Source organism: Erpetoichthys calabaricus, chromosome 8 (genome assembly GCF_900747795.2).
Source record: "Erpetoichthys calabaricus chromosome 8, fErpCal1.3, whole genome shotgun sequence".
NCBI lineage: Eukaryota > Metazoa > Chordata > Cladistia > Polypteriformes > Polypteridae > Erpetoichthys > Erpetoichthys calabaricus.
The window spans coordinates 78,938,394-78,962,168 of NC_041401.2; the positions used below are offsets into that span (position 1 = coordinate 78,938,394).

The following is a 23,775-nucleotide window of genomic DNA, read 5'->3' on the forward strand; positions in this document are numbered from 1 at the left end:
TAAATAATGAGTTTAAATAACAGCAAGAAGTGGCTTCTCATTAAGAAATTGGTTGGATTGAAACTGGTTGGAGTTTGAAGCCCCAATTTGGCTGGTCATCTGTCAACTCATGTCTCATTTCTGTTTGGCTACCATTTAATGATGGAAAGAATTAATTCAGAGGACTAAATCCTTAAGAACAGGGCTATTAAACTGAAGGGAAAAGAAGTTAATTAGCAGTGAAACCTGGTCACCGATTAGGAAAAGGGTTAGAAAGAAAACCTGCAGCCACTGCGGCCCTCCAGGCCTGGAGTTCGATGTCCGTGTTTTAGTCACACAGTTTGTTCACTTAAAAGCTACAGCTTGTCTAATTATCCTGTAATTAAAAAAAAAAAAAAAAAGTTAAATATTACAACTCTTATTTGATACAAAAACTTTTAACATTTCCCCCATTGTAAAGACAATTATTCTGTTGACAAGTATAAAAAAAAGCCAAATGAAATCCCCGATGATTCAATGTTTTATAATTAAAAATGTGAAAACTCAAAAGGGTAAATTCTTTTTACAGGCACTGTAAATTATTTTTTGACATCGGTTTCTCTGACAGTGTTCTGGGTGGGCCACGGCCCACCCAGACAGTATTGGGTGCAGTAGTGGAGTGATGGCACAAAGGGTGCCAGCGACTCTAAGGCACGCTCATTCATTCTGGGTGACAGAACACTTTAAAATGCACATCTTGTGGATGCAGGAGGAAATTAGCAACCACAGGAACAATGTGCAAACTCCAGAGAGTTTCTTTGTTCGCATTAATGACTGCATCACTACAAATGGTGTTGGATTATAACTTGCAGTATTCAAACTTACTAAATCGGCCCTTTTTCTTTTCCATGTATAAAGCAAATTTCAATAATATAAAATCATGCATAGATAAAAACTGTAGCAGATGACACTGTCTTCTCATAAATATGTCAGATTTTCTCCAAATATCACCCAGAAATCAAATGCTAAGTGCTGTAATGCCAGACTGAGCCTCACTGGCAGCACTCCCAGGCCATCTACTGTATTTCTTTCTTACTCGGGATGTGCTGTGTAGTGGTTAAGAAGTCAGTGGCAGGCCAGTACGCCATTTTTTTGAACAGTATGCCATACACACTCATTTTAATATACAGTGGTGGGCCAAAAGTAGGATTACAGTTCATATGGAAAAGGACATGCAGGTTATGATTATTACAATAGCTTTGTTAACTCTATTAACTCAAAAGAATGCCACAGTGCACTTAGGTACAACTTGTAAGTGCTCACATTGCTGGCCTTTTATTTATTTATTTTTTTTACACATGCTTGTAGTCTACTTGCTACACTCAAACACACTTTAATAATAATAATAAAATAACACAAATACATGATACAATAATTAATAAAGTAATAATACAATAATAAACTCTTGTGTTTTATGTACTCACAACTGTAAACCTGCCTTTTGAAGTGTTGTTCCCGAGTCTGAATGCTGTTGCAAGACTTCTAGTCTACTGGCCATTGAGACGGGTGAACACTTCACTATGAATTATCAGCTCTTCACTGCAGATCAACTTGATTTCTTCAACTAACTGCCTACATCTGTACGTGTTTAGTGAACTGCAGCAGGCAAACTCAAAGTCTGTGGAACTCTAAAGACAGAAGAACTTTACACTACTGTCTTCAAATCGGCAACTTGCGTGTCAAATCAAGGTAGTAGTTCATTAGTGGGCACAAGAGTGAAGGTTTGAAAATGAAATGTCATGTACAAAAGGAAATAAAAAAGCTAATGACAATACAATCAAACAAGACTTCTGTTTACACTAAAATTTGAGTAAAGGCAAAAACTGACAGGAAAAAAAAATCAAAAGTTTGAGAACATGTGCCCCTTGTATGTAAGGGGCATCTATCTAATAATCGGCCAACTCTTTTGAGTTATTGTGTCATTTGGGTGGTTTACTACAGTTCAATTCAACTTTACTGTCACTGAAAAGAAGTTTCTGCATAAAAGGGCCAGCAACGCAGTGCCAGACAATACAAAACTGAAAACATAAAATAGAAAAAACTATAAATGTGCAAATATAGCAAAGAAGGTAATACAACAGCACCAGCAGACAGAAGAGGAAAAAAGTGGAACAAAATCAGGCAACAGCATCTCATCCTTTTGTTTCAGCAGCATTTATTTTATAAAATAATATAACCAAACACTTTTACAAACATTATCTTCATACAACATAAAAAGGCACACATAAGAGCTGAGCTGGAGGTCTGGGAGCCGCTACTTCTTAGAACTCGTCTTCCCGTGGACTCTCAGAGTAGCGACTGGACAATTGCCACCATGTGGTCCACTCCACATGCAACATCCACCACCTCCCCTGGCAAAGTCACCTGAAACACATCATATGTCTCCAAAGTCACACTTGGCTCCACAGTGTCTGAAACACTTAATGAGCTTTGCATTTGTGACAGTTAAAGTTAGTGAAGCAATTAAATGGCATGTATGTGTGTGTGTCTGAATGGAACAATACCTACATTTGCAGGATCTTTTACCAAAACTCTGCAAAGTTCATAAAACACCATAGGATTTCTTTTAATGCTGCTAAGGTCAACACTGGCATATTTTCTTAAATTTACAGTACTCAATATGAAGGAGTACACCCCCCTCTGAAAGCTAACAAATCCAGCTCGCTCTCTTTATATATGATGGCAGCGTGTCAACACCACTGGTGCACCGGGTACCAGTAAGGCAAGTCAATTAGAATCAGGAAAGTTTTTGTTGATAGAAGGCCATGTTACAAAAATGAGTACACCTTCTTCAAAACTATATAAGGAAGCTCCAGCCTGTGTTTGCTGAGGCTACGCAAGAGCACCTGATCATGAAATGAGCCTGCTGGACCATCGCACTCACACTGTTAGGATCAGTTCACGTTCGATTAAGAGTCGTACTTCACCTACGTACTGTGGGCAGAAGTGTCTGGAGAGCTGCAGGATAAGTGAGATACTTTCAAATTGAAGTTATTTCTTCACCTGAGTGGTATGTAGTAATTTGCCACATAAAATTACATTCTAAAGTGAAGCGTTTTTCATAAATTTTAAAAATACTTTGTTCTTGCAGTTTACAATGGAGCTGAATGGTACAAACATTAAATGGGTTAAACTTACCAAATGCATCCAATTTTTAAGGCAAGAATGTTTTGGATATTAATTTGCCGCTTTGTATTATACATGCATTGTAAACCCATGTATCCGTGTAGCTTTAGAAAGGAAAGAAATAAAATATTTGAGAGAGTTGGCCATTTTAAAAGAAAACGGATCTGCACCTCACCTTGCCGATTGTCTCTCCCCAACACCACAACCTCTCATCCCCCCGGGGGGCTCAGTTTCCTTTCACTTGTTTTATGAATGCCACACACGCTATTATCATTTTAAGAACAAGTTCCTTTCTGGAAAGTGTTCTGTCGTAATTTATACAAGTAAGCAATTATTTTAAATTGGCAAGATGTCCGACTATGAAGATGAGGATATGTTTAGCATAATCATTGAATCACATTTAAATGTGCCAGAATATATTGGTAAGAACTCCAACAAATTCCAGAGGAAAGAACAGACGGAGAGCAGAATTAGGGAGACAGAAAGAGCAAAACATGCAACTGGAAGATATAGCAATGCAACAAACAAGTGGCGATTGGTGTTAGAAATATGAAGTAATGGCCACTGAGGAAGAGTGCTGCTTTCCACCTTGCTGAGGGGATGAGGCCACCTTGTTAAGTGAGGCTGCACTGTGTTACTGATGAAGACACATTTTCAGCTATCTTCAGTCACAGAGTTCTGGAGACTTTTTTCCATTTTCCAAAACTGAAGTGGAAGAAACGATCAACACCTGAAGGACCAAATGGGCTGCTCTCATTAGAGTAAGTCGGCTTATTGATCTTACTTTTTGCATATTAAATGCTTATTTTACACACTGATTCATGAGGGATCCGTGTGACCGTAAGGAGATTCTTATTTATGGCAGGTCTGCCTTCAGTAGCTCTTCACATTCAACCAAAGGGCTGCAAGCCATAGCTTTAAGGTACTGTGGTTACCAGAAGGAAGTCTTTGGAAACTATAAACGCTTTGTTTTATAAGTGTGTTTATACCCTGGATATGAGTATTTTCAAACAATTTATTTTGAAAGACAAAATTGCTCTAACAACTTCAGACACTTTGGTTATTCGTGCTGATTAACTTCCTTATTTACATCTAAACTCCAGCAACAGTAAACAGACAATCACACATGAAGTGTATTCTTGCTATAAGAAAAATAGTTCTAAGAATCAGGGATAAAATAATTATTTCTAGTTTCCTTTTGTTTTCTTAAGTTAAACACCTTTTCTGCTTCAAACTGGACGTATTTACTAAGTTTTAAGGCTTTTTAGCTCATCTATGGACCTGTGTAACCTTACGCCCCCACTGTAAGCTGCAAGAAAAGACAAAGGTATTTTTAAAGTTTATTAAATAAAAAAAGGCTTCACTTTACAACTCAGTTTTATGTGGAAAGTTAATAAATACCATGATTGTGAAGAAATAACTTTGACTTGAAAAGTGTTGAACTAATTAATGAAGAAGACAATGGTACAAGCAGAACTGTGTATTACTGTTATTAGGCCAGCTACAGTATGGACTTGTGACAATCACCCTGAAGTATTCAGGTCATTGTCATACGCTGTCACCTCATGATGAAAGTATTTTACAGAGAAAAACACAAGAAATCTGCATGGGACTCAGAGCTGGTGGAAAGTCAAACTGGCACCATTCATTCAAATGCAGCCTGCACAGAAGTGAAGTGCATGGTTGGCGTCCATGCAGGAAGCCACTGCTGAAGCAAAGCACAAGGAGACCTGTTTAGTCTTTGCCAAGTTCCATATTAACAAAGGCAGAGACATTTGGGAATCCATTCTTTGGTCTGAGGAGATCAAAATCAATCTTTTTGAAACAGATGGCACCCAAAACGTATGGCATCACAAGGGGGAGGAATACAATGAGAAGGGCATGGTTCCCACTGTGATGCATGGTGCTGGTAGAGCTCCTGTTTGGGGAAATGCTGAAAGGGTCGGAGAAGTGTGCTACTTCACTGGTACCATGAAGGCACAGATGTCCTGCAAAATTTCCACATGATAGGTCATCAAGTAAATGTTCAACAAGACAATGACCACAAAATTTCTTCCAAAGCCGCTCCTGCATTCTTAAGGGAGAACAAAGGGAAAATGCTGGAGTGACAAAGTTTGTCACATGACCTCAGTCCTACTGAGCACCTGTGGGGCACTCCCCATCAAACATCAAGGAGGTCACCCTCCAGGAGTGGAACAAGGTAGACATGACAATACGCCGTGAACTTGTACACTCAATGCCGAGAAGTGTCACAGAATACTAGAATATTACATACAAGGATGCACTTACTGAGGTAGGCAATGTTGTGTAATTTATTTAACAGGCATTGGGGCGACATCTTTCTGAGCGGGGTATATGTTTAATAAATTTAAATTTTGTTTCTCTTTCTGTGAATTGTAATATTAATAATTTAGACCTTTATGTTGGGGGGAGTCGGGGTGTACTCATTTATGCTGAATACTGGACTTGTTTTTTTTTTAATTAGCTGTGTTAGACGTACTGACATTTTTTTCAAGTCCTGGTCAGCTCATAACAGATGTGGAGGCTTTACTGTCCATACCATACATGCCAAATATTGTATCAAATTTTAAAATATACATATACCAATTCAGCAACCAAGGGTCAATGGTCTGGGAATGACTGTCAGCCAAAACCTTTACCGTGTTTAGCCAGTGGAATGCTGGAAAACCATATTAGAAAAATTATGGAGATGCACTGTATGTAACTGGAGGAATCGTAAGCTGAAAAATATCAAAAAAGTATCTGCACACCCAATTACCAAATGGTAAAATCTCTTACCCGCCATGGAAAATACTGGTCATCTTGCCTGCCAACACCCAGACAGCCTCGGAGATTTTTGCCCCAAACGAATAGCTCACCTCGGCCTGTGAGAATAACATATTAACATTTAGGAATAACTGTATTTTTACATAAGCACACTTGAGATGCTCAAACCTGAATGAAATTATTGCATAGTTGCAAAGAATTTTAGCAACAGCCAACTGTGGGTCTCCTTTTTTAGTTCTGTTCCTGTGGCACCAAGGTGTCGGAATCCTTTAAAAGCCACCGAAGCTATCAGCTGGGGGCCTTTGACCAGGCATAAACCAACTGAATAGACTTGTGCACAGACAACCCTGCTAGCTGTGACCCCTTAAGTAAATTTTACATGGATAGGAGGCACTTAGCAGAAACAATAAACTTTCTTTTTACTCCACAAAAAAAATATATTAGTGAAAAAAAATCTGAAACTTATGTCAGTGCTGGATTTCTAATACGAATATCAACACGTAACTTTATTTGTGCTATGTTTCTGCTCTGTACCTGTGATGGCTGCAAAGTGGTTGAGTCCACAGCGAATCTGAGTCACAAAAACATCCTGGTTGTGCTCGGAACCACCAAAGAGGCTTTGTGGAATAAGCTCAGGTGTTCTGGACTCCGACAGGTTGGGACCCTTACCCAGGATTCCATAACCCCACACAAACACATGACCGTCTTCTGCAGGACAAACACAAATAATATAAGACAGTTCATCCACAGAAGGTGTGGAAAACAGTAACAAACACCATTAATATACATCACACGAAAACATAAGATATAAATATATATATTCATTTGAACTTTGTAACAATTTGGGCTAACAAGGCATCACATGTAAATCAAATTCAAGGAAGTTAAGGGACTTGTCTCTGAATTGAAAACAATGCAAATGTGAATTATAAATAAACTTCAACAAAAGGGTCAAAGATACGGAGCGCTGACGTTGACTGTTTTACTTTGCACTTTGGCTAGGACTGGCATCTCATCTGTAGATTAAACAGTCCAGCAATGAAGAGGAGACTCACCGCTGAGCACTGCCACCTGGGTTCCTCCACAGGCTACCTGCTTTACTCGCCCCATCTCTCTGAAAGGCAGCCTCCGTGGGATATTTACCTACAGGCACAAAGGTGAGTCGATTATTTTATATAAGGCTTTGCATTTGCAGTCATTCATGTAAAGATAAGAATTTGGCAAGGTCAACAGGCCAAGACAGTACTAAAAGAAGTTCTTACAAAAACTCAGCCCCCTACATTCACCACTCAGGTTAAACTTTCCAAATATTCCAGCACAGTACCTGAGTAGACTCTGTGATGGCAGAAAGCTGTAGGTACTCTGAATTTCCCCAGCCAAACAGCTCCCCCTCCTGGGAGATGGCCAAACTGCAGTCTCCATAAGTTGTCACTTGCTTTACTTGAACACCCTCCAGATCACCACCCAGCTTTTGAGGCTGACTTGTCATATTGTGGTGCCCGAGACCTAACATACGAAACAATAGCAGAAGTAAAAAAATTAAACAAGTACAAAATTTTTTCTTTGGCATCTGCTGCCTATGCTCAATTGACACAGGGAACACAGGCTGCCCACCTCTTTGTTGAAAAAAATCAGTGGCATAAAATTTTATGTCAGTTTCCAATTATGTGCGGGCAGAAGACCATTTCAAACAATGATTTTCTTAGGCATGAAAGTTGATTTTATAATTGGATATACTGTGTAAGCAGATATCCTCCTCCTGAGACATGTTCTTTTAATTTTCAATAATACATTATGCTATTTTCATAAACATTTTCTGAAGGTCCTTGTGACTAGAACAACATAACCCCAATTAATAATGAATTTAAAAACTAAACAGACTTTGCATTGCTTCATATACAATACTAACTACAACAAAACAAAACACACTACTCTCAGGCTAGATCAATCCAAATCAGGGAGCAGCAGGGATGGCATGTATTTAGGCAGCAGTGGATGTAAAGCAGGAAGCAATCCTAGAAGGAACACCAGTCCATTACAGGACACTCACTCACACCCAGCAACACTCGGGCAACTTAGATTTGCTAAATAACCTGACAGACATGACTGTGGAGTAAAAGGAAAGAGGAATAATTTGTGCAGACAGTGATCAGATGTGGGATTTGAACCCAAAACACGATCTGTGAGGCAGGACAGCTAACCAATGGTCAACCTGTAATACTAACAGAAGTTGTTTTAAAAGAACGTACCGGTCTGACCATCGGCACCCCAGCCACAAGAGTATACTTTGCCAGTTTCAGACAAGAAAAGGCTGTGGTCCTGCCCACAAGCCACCTAGAAATTAGAGAGAAGAGGCAACATAATTTGAACCACATGGAAATATTTGCACTTTACTCTGTTCCATTTAGTCAATCTTTAAAAATACATTACTGAGTTCCTCTTCATACTTCATGCTGCCATTCTTCCTTCAGTCCATAACATTACTCATGTGGTTATAGTGCATCATAAATAAGCTAACATTACTCACCAAATCCCCAGTGATTTCACGACTTACCTGAACTACTCTGCTGTCAAACCCCTGCACCTTATGGATCACACGGCTGCCACTGTCCAAGGAGACAACAAAAATGACACACAGCACTATTAGGCATCTCACACGTGGCTAAGAGAGAAGAATAAAATATCTCTATCTAGATCTATATCTAAACTATAGATATATATATATAAAACAACATACAGACCTCACACTGTATATCTACATTTATACATATCTCTCTCTATCAAATGAGAACGCCATCAACAGACATTTGGTCATAAATCCAGTGTATGCAAACTTAAGAAAAACATGTTCATAATAAATAAAATCTTTACAACCAATAACCAGACCCGTAATTTTTTGCTATATATTGCCGTTGATTCTTGTAAGTCTAAGCATTATCCTCTGATGAAGGCCCCTGGTAGGGGCTAAAAGCTCAGGAATAAAAACTACTTTATGATACGTGGTTCATTTTCTCCCTTTGTGGATCTCCAGCTGCAAATATCTGTGTATATATATATACATACATATATATACTAGGGGGTTCGCCTGCGCTACGTACCGGCCACTTCACGTCTCTGCCGCTTACATTGTGAAGAGGGAGGCTGAAAGCACCCCAAGGAGATGCGGTTGCTCCTTCAAAACCCCCTTTTAAATGGTAATACAATGGGAAACATATATTTTATTTTTTTTTTAGCCTCTTCTTTGCTCGAATAGCTGCTAGCTTGCTGCTGCTGCCATGCTGTGTGGTCTGCAACTCACGCAGCACTTCGAACATTTAAAAGCCTGTACAGCAGCTGTCCTACTCTGTCTTTTATTCCCGGCCCCGGGTGTGGTTAAAATCTCTTGGCACAAAGTCTCTTCTCGCGGGACATGAGTTCTTGATATTTTTTAGTTTATAATTTAAAAACAGAATAAGAATCTGAAAATCTAACAACATCACATTAAAGTTCGATAAATTCTGAAAAGAATGACACCAAACATATATACGTAGGTTTTAAAATAAGCCTGATTTATAATGTGACAAAAAATGTCACATAAAAACACTGCACAAAATTGTTGCACTTTCAGGCTTAGGATTTTATATATATCTATCTCTCTCTTATAGAGAGAGAGAGAGAGAGAGTAGATATAAACATATAGTATAGTATATATATATATATATATATATATATATACAGTACTGTGCAAAAGTTTTAGGCAGGTGTGAAAAAATGCTGTAAACAAAGAATGCTTTCAAAAATATAAATAATGATTGTTTATTGTTATCAATTTACAAAATGCAAAGTGAGCGAACAAAAGAAAAATCGAACTCAAATCAATATTTGGTGTTACTACCTTTTGCCTTCAAACCAGCATCAATTCTTATAGGTACACTTGCACAAAGTCAGGGATTTTGTAGGATTATAGTCTGGTGTATGATCAACCAATTCTACCAAACAGGTGCTAATGATCATCAATGTCACACGTAGGTTGAAACACAGTCATCAACTGAAACAGAAACAGCTGTGTAGGAGGCTTAAAACTGGGAGAGGAACAGCCAAACTCTGCTACCAAGGTGAGGTTGTGGAAGACAGTTTCATGTCATGGCAGGATTAAGCACAGCAACAAGACACAAGGTAGTTATACTGTATCAGCAAGGTCTCTCCCAGACAAAGATTTCAAAGCAGACTGGGGTTTCAAGATGTGCTGCTCAAGCTCTTTTGAAGAAGCACAAAGAAATGGGCAACGTTGAGGATCGTAGACGCAGTGGTCAGCCAAGGAAACTTAGTGCAGCAGATGAAAGACACATCAAGCTTATTACCCTTCGAAATCGGAACATGTCCAGCAGTGCCATCAGCTCAGAACTGGCAGAAACCAATGGGACCCAGGTACACCCGTCTACTGTCCGGAGAAGTCTGGCCAGAAGTGGTCTTCATGGAAGAGTTGCAGCCAAAAAGCCATACCTCCGACGTGGAAACAAGGCCAAGCGACTTAAGTATGCACGAAAACATAGGAACTGGGGTGCAGAAAAATTGCAGCAGGTGCTCTGGACTGATGAGTCAATTTGAAAATATTTGGCTGTAGCAGAAGGCAGTTTGTTCGTCGAAGGGCTGGAGAGTGGTACAATAATGAGTGTCTGCAGGCAACAGTGAAGCATGGTGGAGGTTCCTTGAACGTTTGGGGCTGCATTTCTGCAAATGGAGTTGGAGATTTGGTCAGGATTACTGGTGTTCTCAATGTTGAGAAATACAGGCAGATACTTATCCATCATGCACTACCATCAGGGAGGCGTATGATTGGCCCCAAATTTACTCTGCAGCAGGACAACGACCCCAAACATACAGCCAAAGTCATTAAGAACTATCTTCAGCGTAAAGAAGAACAAGAAGTCCTGGAAGTGATGGTATGGCCCCCACAGAGCCCTGATCTCAACATCATCGATGTGTGTCTGGGATTACATGGAGAGACAGAAGGATGTGAGGAAGCCTACATCCACAGAATATCTGTGGTTAGTTCTCCAAGATGTTTGGAACAACCTGCCAGCCGAGTTCCTTCAAAAACTGTGTGCAAGTGTACCTAGAAGAATTGATGCTGTTTTGAAAGCAAAGGGTGGTCACACCAAATATTGACTTGATTTAGATTTCTCTTTTATTCATTCACTGCATTTTGTTGATTGATAAAAATAAATGATTAACACTTCCATTTTTGAAAGCATTCTTTGTTTATAGCATTTTTTCACACCTGCCTAAAACTTTTGCACAGTACTGTATATGTGTGTGTATATATATATATATATATATATATATATATATATATATATATATATATATATATATATGTATACACACACACACAAAAATACACAAGAACCTGCTACTGCGAGTGAGGCTTCACAAATACCTGTACACTTCATCTTCCACAATCTTCCGTCCACACTGCCCATATGCATTGTTTCCCAGGCTAAATACTAAAAGGTAAAACAAAGAAGCTGAGAAAAATGAGCAGATAATAATGTGAATCATCAGTTGCCCAACTTAAACAATGGCAATATGCAGGTTAAGTTTTGAATTTGTAATTTATGCTTTTAGATGTCTGAACTACCTAGTACACTACTCTCCTTTATTAGATCACAAAATGTCTGCTGTACCTTACAGGTCCAATGAAACATGTTCATGCAGAGAAAATAAAACAGAATGGCACATAAAACTCTTTCACTTAAATGCTCTGATGTGTACTACCAAGGACCTACAGTATATACAGTGATACATACAGACTGGTGTAATACTTGGCTTTGCACCATTGCTTTATTTCATTAGTACAGACTTGGACACTCTGGAAGGTTTACTTGGGTCACGAAAACAATCCTGAAAAAAAAAAACCCACTCATCTTTTACAATAATCTGTAAATTGTTTTGCTGATATTAACTCTTCACTAACCTCAAATAAAAGTGCATAAACATACACCATAATCTGTGGAACATGCAAAACTGAGAGGTTAACTATTCACTTGGGGTGATGTTATGGGGTGCAGAACATGAAACCACTTTTTAAGACAGACAGATTACAAAAGTTAAAAACACTAACAAATGGTAAGAGTTGCAGTGAGACGCAGCAACAGCAGTATTAGGGGTCAGCAGAGGCCCAATGTCCAGAGCACATTGATGAATGTATTGAAATAGTGCAGCAAAAAAAAAAGATACAAGCTACTTACCTCCTTCTGCGTCAGTGAGGACTAGTGAATGAGCTCGGCCACAGGCCACTTGAATGACTTTGCTTTTCTGAGGTTTTTCCAAGGGAAGTGGGACAGGTGACGGCTCAAGGACGTACTCGTAGCTTTGACCTACGGGCCAAAAAGCACACGGGGATCAGCACCGCTTCAAGTGCTCAACACTTCAGTCTGACAGGCAGCACTTCTTTGCACGGGAAATTGGCAACATGTTGTACTTTAAAACTCATTTCTTATTACAATGCCACTAGTTATCATGGCTGCAGAGAAAATTTTCCTTTTCACTTCTGTAAACCTTATGTCATAATGGCTTCTGAGACTTAGTGAATTAGCTAAAAGAAGGGGCAGGCAGACCTATTTCATTGTAAAAATGATCCATGATGTCCTGTTTAGTTAAAGGTAGAAAGAATATCACACTCTCCTGCACAGCATGGGCAACACTGGCAAAAAAACAATTAAATATTCCATAAAGTACTGGGTGGGCCTGCCTTGCTCACCTCTGTCTTATGTGAACCAGCACAGCAGGCTTTCTCAGACTGTTGTGATGACCAAAACAAATGAAAATCCAAGGTGATGACTGCCATGGGTCTCATCCCACAGAAGGACTACTTTAGGGGATACCTGGGTGGCATTCAAATGCCTCAGACATAAGAACCATACATCACTGTACTTCTTAATTCTCACACTGAACAGAGCGTAGAGGTGTAGGTGAATACCACAAATGTGAAGAAATGAAAGCGTCCAAAATAAACAACTCCACATTCAGCAGTATAAAGGGGTTTCAGAACGACAGAGCATCGAATTGGGCCAAGGAAACATGAAAGCTCACATTCTCTCCCTCGCTATCTTAAGACAGACTGGTACTTCATCCTAATGCAAATGTGCAATAGCTTTTTTCACTTTTATCATGGAAAGGGGTGGGGGTGTGGGAGGGTATGTTTTCCATTTATTCTCACCCTGAGAAAACATTTCTTACTTCAGTTCATTGTGTTTTAGCCATCTCTAAACAGATGCTCACCACTGCAGCTGGACAAAGTAAACTGTTAAAAAGCGACCTCAGGTTTCTAAACCACTGTTTCCAACTTTCATTCCACTGAACAGGACTCCAAGACCTGAATGTGGTCAAATCCTTCCGTCTGTAGTCAGGGATTATGAACCAAAAAAAAAAAAAGATTTTGGGGAACCGATGATAAAGCAACACAACATTCTTAACCGAGCTGTCTTACTTCAGGAATGTGATCTGTGAGGTCTGAGCTAAGCCAGAATCCCCCTTACTCAGTGAATGGCACAGATTTTAAACTGCAATGGCACACTTCTACGTGAGTATCATCACATCAGCCCTGTCCCAACCTCCAGCTCCTACACACACCTGGATTAATACACCATGTTCATCCAATTCTGGGTGATAACAGCCCGGGGCTCCACCCTGAACTTGGCACCAGTTCATTATAAAGAGTAGGTTTTAAAAGAGTTAAAATCAGAAGATTGGTTAGACAAGCAAATTATCAGAGTCCTATTTCTTAGAAGTGCTCATTCAACCAGATTGCGTTAATTACCAAATTGTGTTTTTCAGCACAATCCTCAGATGGAGGTTTGTTATGGGGGGCCCTCGATACTTACTACGATCTCGCTGGCTGCTTTGGAAGCCCAGTTGAGAGTCTTTGTTGAGTCCCATTCCCCACACTTTATTGAGGTCTTGTGTTTTAGAAGACAGCAGTGTGAATCCATAGCCACAAGCAGCTGATGAGATCTGAAGAACAAAAGTCAAGATATACCGCAACACCACACATGAAGTTGTCCACTGTTACAATTGGTAACCTCCAATTCAGTGTTATGTCCTCTCCCTGATACTCACCTTAGCATCCATTTCCAGTCTGTAAGGGTTCAGCTGATACTTTCTGGGTTTCTTTCGGCCACTGTCAGGCACAACAAAGCTGGGAATCCCCAAAGCTCCTGTGTAACTGAACCCCCAGACAAATATGCGCTGCTTCCTTCTAACTCTTTCACCGACATACTTGTACACTGGTTCTTCACCTATATGAGGGTCTGCCAATTCTGATCTGCTCTGGGAGTAGCGCTGTTTGATAGTCTTGCCTCTGATTTGGTTCACCACAGCTTTGAAAGTTTCCCGGTGAAGTACAGACAGCCTTGCCAGGGCCATGTCTGACACTCTCTGCTGAAGTGAAAAGGAGAAAAAAGATCAGAATGACTGTGTGATAGCAATAAAAAAATGAAAAGGTGAAAGCAGTTTTGACCAGCACTCTGCAAACCTGTAAACGGGAATAACTGCATATGTTTATGGTACAGCTTCCTTCAAATATTTTAAGATGTACAATAAAAAAGAATAAAGAGATTTAGGAGATTGAAGACAGGACTCTTTACCAATGGATGAGGGGGAAAGACAGGTCTTCAATTCAAACCTGACTTCCATGGGGCTTTCCTGTTTATGATGTACAGTACATTGCTTACTCTAGATGTGTCTATTTAACAAAAAAACATGTCTTTTTTTGGAAGTTTAGAGCACACTACTGGATAATTGGAATGTGGATTATGTCAGCGTTCAGACCTCCCCGTCCCTGGTAGCTGCAGGATTTTGTTCCCAACCAGATTCTCAGTCAGTCAGTCATTGTCAACTTTAATGGATTTCATTGTTTAATTAGAAGAACCATTTTTTCCTTTTATTTTGCATTTAGAAAAGTGCCGTAGTGTTAGATTTACACTTGAAGGAAATTAAGACACATTTACATTGTTTGCTTACTTTCTTTAATTCGCTTTTTCTGTGCAGTTTGCTTTCTTCATTGTATCTGAATATCGACAGTTAATGAAAAGCTGAGCAGACACCAGCAGAAACGACTCTGAAAGGTGCAGCTACTTCAGTGTGCTTATTACTAAACAACTCTCTGAACATCCAGAACATTTAAACATAATATATTTATTTAAAAAAAGAAAAATAATGAATTCTTACCCATTTAACACAGATAAATTCCTGTTTCATTCAGTAACAATATAGCATAACCAGTTTGTAATTTGTGGATGGCTGCTAAAAACAAAAAAACTGGGGAATGGCAGCTTGTTTAACTGAAGTAAGGTTTCAATTAAGAGAAGAAATGGGTTAGAACAAAAACCTGCAGCCACAGTGTGGCACCCCAGGACTGAATCTGACAACCACTGGATTATGCGACACAAGTAAAGTGGGATATTTTTCACATTGTTTGCCATTTTACAGCAATGGTCACCATTGGCTTCTTTATGTCAAACTTCTTTCTAGCCATTCTGCATTAAACCATGAGATTTCAGTTTCTTCTCAGTCATCACAACAAACCACGTGGGATAAGTAACATTAAAAATGTAATTTTTGGATGGAATATTCCTTTAATTCCACCCTGATGAAAGGCTGCTGCTGGATTTATAGTGTGAGATGCAAACATGGGGCTCTCTGACGTGAGGCTTAACTAATACCTCGAACTGAAGCTGAGAAGAGACGAGCTCTGCCATGATACTTTGTGAAGGGCTATTATTAACTTTTAAAAGATGAACAAGGCCAGGTTTTGTTCTGATAATGTCATAACACGGACACTGTACCTTAGTGGATATCATTGGTAAACATTGTACATTTATAAAAAGTCAACAAGATCGCATCAGAATATGATTTCATTTTTAATTCAAATGTGATTTTTTTCACTTGACTCATAATCATCATGTAATAAGAAAGATAAATCGATTGTTCATTTATAAAGTTGATTTATCTTAAAATGTGAAATTAGACAATGTGTTATTTAATATAAAAGCATCAGCAGTTTAGCAAATGAAAACGTTTAAATCGTAACACAAATGGGCGTATCCGATGGGCTAACTGATAAATTTGTCAGAAATCCTTAACAACTGCAAACTACGTTTTGGTTAAATGGATTGTCAAGTCTGAAGTCTTTATTTGTAGAACTCCAATGGGGCGCAACTAATGGAAGGAGAAGAACTGAGGCCAAAAGCGGTCAAGTACAATGCCATGAAAAAGTACTTGCTCTTTCCTGGTTTTCTCTATTTTTGCTTATCCATAACACTTAATTGTTTCTGATCTCCAAGTAAGTTTAGCATAACACAAAAGACAAACTGAGTAAACAATAATGGACCGTTTGCAAATTATCTTATCTAATTAAGGCACTGTTCCATGAACTCAACTCTTCTGTTCATTTCGTGTCAGTACACAGACTCAGTGTCTTAAAAAATGTGAACTTTTCCATAAAGAATCAAAGAGTGAATCAAACACCTTGAAAGTTCCTGGACCTTCAGTCGCCTTCCTGCCAAGTGCACAGACACCAGCACTTGTGCTCCAACATCTCAAGACCTGGCAGACACGATGATTGATGCAGGCTCTGGTACTACAAGGTTCAACCCTGATTCAGCCTGCACAGAGAGACCCAAAATCTTTTCAGTTCGTCTGACTCAGAACTATTACTTTTTCCATTTGTACCATGGAGCACTTCGTTAAACACAAATATGTAATTTAGTGTAAACTTTTTTGGCAAAAACACTACCTAAATGAAATCAGAAATTCACGGTACCGTTACTGCCTCTCATACACGGACACTCGTACACACAAGAGCGAATGTCAAAATCTGTATTCATAAACAAAAGGGTTTCGAGTCATTATAGCTACATAATCTAATGCAGTCTGCCTGTCAGCTGTTAAAATAAATCTTAACATTTAGATAGAATAGTTTACACACTCCAGCCTTACCGTTGGCTGCGGATTTATATCAGTTCTCTAAAGAAAACCCGTTTTAGCAGTAAATGAGCACGGCACCGCAACGAGGCCGCCATGTTTGTGACCCGGAGTTACCCTCTGACCTTTCACATGACGCCATACGTACATACGTAACGAGCTCGACGGAGGAGATTTGGATTGATACGTTTATTCGCCTGCCATATCAGTACGGTCCAGATACGCCTTTAAATTCAGACACATAGGTGGAGGCAAGTGGAGTTATTTTAATCAGTTGTAATGCTATTATTTGTCAAACGATTTTCACAAATTTTGTTTTGTTATAATCAGTTAGCCATTATGAATATAGGGAGAACTCAAGCAAAATGACACCTTTTATTGGCTAACTAAAAAGATTACAATATACAAGCTTTCGAGGCAACTCGGGCCCCAGGTATCATTTTGCTTGACTTCTCACTATTTTGTTATCGTCGAAAGACATGTTAGCGTGTATATAGTAAATTTTCTAATTTACATGGTGTTTTATTTGTAATATCTTTGTTATTAATAACAGAAAGAAGCAGTGATTGAGCCACAATAAAAATAATAATTAAATATCTAATATGTTCAGTTTTCTCGAAAGGAACGTACAGGTAATAATGTGACACTTTTTCATCTTACAGCACAGGGAGATCTAATAATAATAATACAAAACAAACGACAAGTCACGAAATAAATGCATACAGTATCTCACAAAAGTGAGTACACCCCTCACATTTTTGTAAATATTTTATTATATCTTTTCATGGGACAACACTGAAGATATGACACTTGTTATGTGAACCAGCACAGCAGGCTTTCTCAGACTGTTGTGATGACCAAAACAAATGAAAATCCAAGGTGATGACTGCCATGGGTCTCATCCCACAGAAGGACTACTTTAGGGGATACCTGGGTGGAATTCAAATGCCTCAGACATAAGAACCATACATCACTGTACTTCTTAATTCTCACACTGAACAGAGCGTAGAGGTGTAGGTGAATACCACAAATGTGAAGAAATGAAAGCGTCCAAAATAAACAACTCCACATTCAGCAGTAGAAAGGGGTTTCAGAACAACAGAGCATCGAATTGGGCCAAGGAAACATGAAAGCTCACATTCTCTCCCTCGCTATCTTGTAAATCAATGTAAAGTAGTAAGTGTACAGCTTGTATAACAGTGTAAATTTGCTGTCCCTTCAAAATAACTCAACACACAGCCATTAATGACTAAACCGCTGGCAACAAAAGTGAGTACACACCCAAGTGAAAAAAGTCCAAATTGTGCCCAATTAGCCATTTTCCCTCCCCGGTGTCATGTGACTCATTAGTGTTACAAGGTCTCAGGTGTGAATGGGGAGCAGGTGTGTTAAATTTGGTGTTAATTGCTCACACTCTCATACTGGTCACTGGAAGTTCAGCATACTGTAGATTAAATCAACGTTGTTTGAAATAAAATTCTGATTCCCACATGTGGAAAATAATTTTAATTCAACCACAACAACACTCAGTAAAATACAATGGAAAGTCTCTGCTTTGCAGGTGTCTGGTGCTGTTCTGATTTTAAGCAACTTTTATTTTTTGTTCGTTTATTCATTTGTTGAGTATTGTTATTATTATTGTTTTCTTTGAGGTTCCCTGGTATTCGAAGGGATTGCCTTATCCATGCTGTATCTTGCTGGATTTTCATTTAGGATGATAAGTCTTAATTCCATGAAGCAGTATCAAGTAACTAGAACACATCCTGTGCAAGCTGTATGTACTATAAATAAATACAAATGCGGCATGTAATTCAGCAGTAAAATATCACAATATTATACAAATTGACAGTGTAATCTTTGTATTGGAAACTGGAGTATTAGATCAGTATGGCAGTGACACACTTATAAATAAAGCTGAGTTGTTCCTGTTGTTCCCTCGGGAGGTATGGCAACTGTATGAATGGCATGGCTACAATATTTATACCCTCATAATACCATGCAACTTTTTTTTTAAGTGGTGCAAATATTGTAGCCATATTGGGGTACAGTTGTCACACCCCCTGACTGCACAGCCCACCAACAAATTTGTCTTTGTTTTCCACGACAATGCATGGAAGAGGGAGGGAGAATATCCAAGGGATAAGGGGGGGCAGCTTCTCAGTTTAGCATGCACAGAAGAGGGAACTCTCTTCAACACACTACTTGTGTAATGGCACTTTACTGGATCGTGTGGTTCATCACACACCATAACCATTTCATTCTGGGAAACGTGAACTTAGCCAGTGCGACTGTATGCAATAAGAGTGCTTTTAAAATCAGGAACCTATTGGTGTTTCACAAATCTGTTAAAATATACTAACAACTATTTAGGGAATCTGACATGGATCTCCATAAAAGTGCTTTCTGGATCCTTCAACTGGGAAGCAAAAAGGAATCCCTTATGGCATCGTTGTGAAGATGGCACCTTTTTCTTTAAGGGTGAATGCAGGTCAGGTGATGTGCAGAACTGCAGTCCACCCCACCTCAGAAGGACCACAAACACAGCAGAGTGCTGGGAAGAGCGTTGTTGACAGCGATATTATAATGGCAGGTAATATCCAGAATGCCTTAAATTTGCAAAACAGTGATCAAAATCTCATAACAAATGCTCAAAACCAGAAGCAGTGACAGCTCTCATAACAATGTGACTTGGTGACTTTGACGTCGTAAGTCTTGAATCCCATTAGTAGGTGGCGTGCAGTCTGCCCATTGCCAAATCCACTTGAAAGGCCGTTACTTTATACCAAAGCAGCACAGGGGTTCAAAGTTCCCTTACAGCGTTCTGCTGGCAAAATAAGACATCAATTTATGTTACTTAACTTTTAAAATCCACATGGACCTTACTCTATGCTAATAATTCTTTTCTTGGTTGTCTACATTTTAGACTGCTTTGTCTTCCTTCCTGTATCTATGTGAAGTATCCATATTACTAACCGAGAATGGTAAACCGGATATGGACGCAGGGACCTGCCCGTGGACGCAGGAGACATAGTGCGCAGGCGCCACACAAAGCCCCCCTCCCCAGAGTGAAACAGGAGAGATTACGAACGTGCGCAGGCGCCACACAAAGCCCCCCCACCCCAGAGTGAAACGGGAGAGACTACGATCCATCTGACATGCCGCAAGCAGGATAAAGCGAGGTCAGAAATAAAAGACAGAGTAGGAAACAAAGTAAAACGTCATAAAGAGGTTAAAGAACGGGGCCAAACACATGGAGAGCAGGTTACAGATGATGAAAACTGGAATGCAACAGCTTCAAAAAAACCTAGGCACGAAACACATACACAGCGAGATACAGAATATAAAAGCAGAAAAAACGACAGTTAAATGTCCACACCACACAGCGGAGGCAGACCCGGAAGGTGCAGGCGCCTACATCGCGCGTCGGAAGGCGCGGGAAAGTACGAAAGGCAAAGGCGCCTACACAGCATGGTGAAACCCGACATAATACGGAAGGCACAGGCGTTGCCACCATATTGTGAGTGGCACTACTGCGTGGTGAAGGCGCAGGCGTCACTGCCATATTGTGCGTGGCACTACTGCGGAGTGAAGTTAGGAATAATGTGCTGCTTGGGATCGTACAAAACGCCGAACACGACCCACCGTCTGAAGCTGCGGAGGCAAAGCAGGCACGGGTTCAAACCAAACGAGCTCGACTGACGGATATACGCCTACAATGCGCGTCTCAAACCGCATAAGCAGGGCAAGCACTGGTTCAAAACAACGCAAGCTCCTACAACGCGCGTCTGAAACTACAGCTGCCCAGCGGGCACGGGTTCAAAACGCCAGGGGTAGGCGAGCGAAGCGAGCAGGGGGTGGAGCCCCCCTTGTATTTACAAAGAGAAAACCAAACAAATACTGACATTTACCTCTTTTCAACCTCACAGTACCAAAGATCACATTTTACTCATCAAATAAAAATTTTACGTACGTACAGTATGTAATGAAATGCTTAATGGTATTTCCTCAGGTCCAGCGACTGTGCCTTTAAGAAGAATATAAAGAGACAACAACAATAATACATGCCTTTATTAGTATTCAAAAGTGATAAATAGCATGATAAATATGTAATAAATAATAAACAACTTTTAATGTACGGAAGTGAGTTAACAACAGGGCACCATGTAGTTCTAGACACTTTCTTTATTCAATATGTGGTTGGACAGTGGGAAGAAGCTTCTTGTCAGTCTCCCTGAAGTGGGCTTTAGGCAGCAGTAGTGTTTACCTGACCACAGCACAGAGTAAGGGCCATTGTTGGGATGGCTGGTATCTCTGTTCATTTTCTTTGCTCTGATCTGACACCACTCTATGTAAGTGCCCTGAAGTTAAGGCGTGCACACCCAGTGATATGCTCAGCAGACAGCACCACTCTCTGTAGACCCTTACAGGTCTGCTACATGTTGTTGCTAAACCAGGTGGTACTGGCACTTTTCACAAAGTCTCCCCAATAACTCATTCTAATGTACATTCCCATCCATGAACTTTGAAGGGGGACCCCCACTCCTGCCTTCCTAAATGATTGACATCTATGTTGGCATCTGTGGACATTTATCCCTCTACTGCTCCCCAATCATTTAAGAAGCCTCCAAAACATATGACTGACACTTCTGTTCTTCAACTTTATCTGTAGATAAAACAGCCCCAAAATTAAAAACATTTCATTTATTGCAAAATGTGCAGCTTGTAAATTTCATTGCCATTTGCATCACCTTATTCCTACTAATTACCCGTTTAAATTCAACAGAATCCAGTTTCCTATAAAACTGTATTTTGCAATGACCATCAACAAAAGCCAAAGTCAGTCAGTAGGACAATCAGTAACTGATATACAGCAGAAATGTTTTACTCCTGAGCAGTTGTGTACAACATGTTCAAGAGTAAGAAGTTCCAGTCAACTAATAATATTAGCCGCTGCTAAATTAACAAAGTACACCTTTATGTATATAAAATTCAGCGTCTGTCTGTATCTCTGTCAGTCTGCTTTTCAAGAGAGAACTACTTAACGGATTTAGATCAGGTTTTTTTCTATAATTTGTTTGAACATTCTGGTTGATTTAGCGACCTCTCTCATCGTGCCAAGAATCATAGTTCACTTGTGGTACCGATTTATTTACGGGAATCCAAGAGAGACAGGGCGGACTGACGGGGTTTGGGCCCTCCTCACTCATACACCAGCCTTGGGCCGTATCAAACATTCACTTAAGTAGTTCTCTCATTCGCTAGCTAACCGATTTAGATCGGGTTTTTTTCTATAATTTGTTTCAACATTCTGGTTGATTTTGCAACATCTCTCATCACGGTAAGAATTATAGTTTGCTTGCAGAAGAGATATATTCATGCTAATCCAAGACAGAGGTTGCAGGAGAAAGGGAGGGGGAAGCGTGACATCAGGAGTAGGGAGCCAGGCAGGGCCCTCCTCACTCACGCACCAGCCTCCGTTCGAGTCGCTGCACCTCTGCGCTCATTGTGCTAGACATCTCCTCTGCCTGTGACAGTCAACCACCAGGTCTTCCTTGCCACCTTTTCTGACCTTGGCATCACAGGAACTGCCCTCCGATGGTCTGAGTCTTACCTCTTGGGCAGATCCTACCATGTGTCTTGGTGTGGAGAATTGTCAAGGGTACACCAGACAAGAACAGAGGTGTCTGAAGAATCGGTGCTGGGCCTGGTCCTCTTCTCTCTCTACATCTCCTCACCAGGTTCTATCATCTAGTCCTATGGTTTTTCCTATCTGTGCTATGCTGATGACACACAGCTACACCTGTCATTTCCTCCAGAGGACCACATGGTATCAACTAGTATAACTAGCAAGTCTCACTTATATTGCAAACTGAATGAAGGAACACCATCTCCAGCACAACCTGGCAAAGATGGATCTTCTTGTTATCTCAGCTTGTTCATCTATTTAGCACCTCAAATTTGTTAAGCTTGGCTCCCTATTGCTAACTGGACCTTTGGGTTGTGATTGATGACCAGCTGCCCTTCAAGGACCATATTGCTACAGGCCCATGGCCTTAAAAATTTACTCTGCACAACACTAGTAAGATCAAATTATATCGGACAGATTATGTAGCACAACTCCTGGTTCAGGCTTTGGGACTGTCACGTCTGGACTACTGCAACTCTCTGGTGGCACAAACACCGTAAACTGTGTCACCAAGCCTTTGTAAAGGATTCAAAATTCAATATTTCTGCTGTTCAACTAGCCGAGACGCATCACTCATCTCTTCAGGTCACTACACTGGCTTCCTGTAGAGGCCCAAACTAAGTTCATATCCATGATGCTTACCTACAGAGAAGTCCATAGGTCTGCCTACACACACACAGACAGACAGACAGACACAGTGAGGTCCTATGGTCCTTCTCAACCAGTTAGATCTGTTGTTGAACAGTGTTTTGTGATACCACCTCTGCATAGTATCAAATCTCAGTCCACTCTTTTGAAGTGAAGCTCCTGAATGATGGAATGAGCTGCTGACTCCTTCAAGGTCTTCGAAGACCCTCTTTTTTTGTGATTTTCCATCTAAGGGATAGCTGATAGCTGGATAGCCAAAGGTTTTGTAACCAAGGAATTGTAACTCACTTGTATTTTGTTCTGAACTCTTCATTTGTGATGATCAATTTTGTATCCTTGTCCTGTTACATTTGTTTCCCCAAACAGCCCCAAGACTGATGTTTACTTGATTATGTTGATCTCCTTTGTAAGTCGTCTTGGATAAAAGCATCTGCTAAGCAAATACATGTAAATTGAATCTAACTTAAGTAATTAAATGCAAGGCTTCAAGATGCCTTTCTTAGACTAGCATTCAGTATTTTCACTCACTTTGGTTACAGAATCGA

General features: G+C 40.0%; 2 protein-coding genes across 6 annotated transcripts in view; one reads left to right on the forward strand and one right to left on the reverse strand.

Moving 5' to 3' along the window:
• Nucleotides 1-17,027, reverse strand: part of rcc1l (RCC1 like) — a 122,160-nt gene extending 105,133 nt beyond the window's left edge. For 2 of the 5 annotated variants that reach the window (XM_051930950.1, XM_051930953.1), the window contains exon 1: nucleotides 16,912-17,027. Coding sequence is in view for 3 of the 5 variants with exons in the window: in XM_051930949.1 (XP_051786909.1) it covers nucleotides 2,305-2,382; nucleotides 5,944-6,029; nucleotides 6,466-6,639; nucleotides 6,987-7,074; nucleotides 7,256-7,437; nucleotides 8,181-8,265; nucleotides 8,486-8,537; nucleotides 11,351-11,417; nucleotides 12,162-12,290; nucleotides 13,797-13,926; nucleotides 14,032-14,337 (1,377 nt within the window). In the remaining 2 variants the exon portion in view is untranslated. Of the gene's footprint in view, nucleotides 1-2,156; nucleotides 2,383-5,943; nucleotides 6,030-6,465; nucleotides 6,640-6,986; nucleotides 7,075-7,255; nucleotides 7,438-8,180; nucleotides 8,266-8,485; nucleotides 8,538-11,350; nucleotides 11,418-12,161; nucleotides 12,291-13,796; nucleotides 13,927-14,031; nucleotides 14,353-16,911 lie in introns of those variants that run through there. The other 3 variants (XM_051930949.1, XM_051930951.1, XM_051930952.1) reach the window with 3 other exon arrangements.
• styxl1 (serine/threonine/tyrosine interacting-like 1) overlaps nucleotides 1-23,775 on the forward strand; it is a 119,169-nt gene that overhangs the window by 65,752 nt on the left and 29,642 nt on the right. The window lies entirely within an intron of this gene.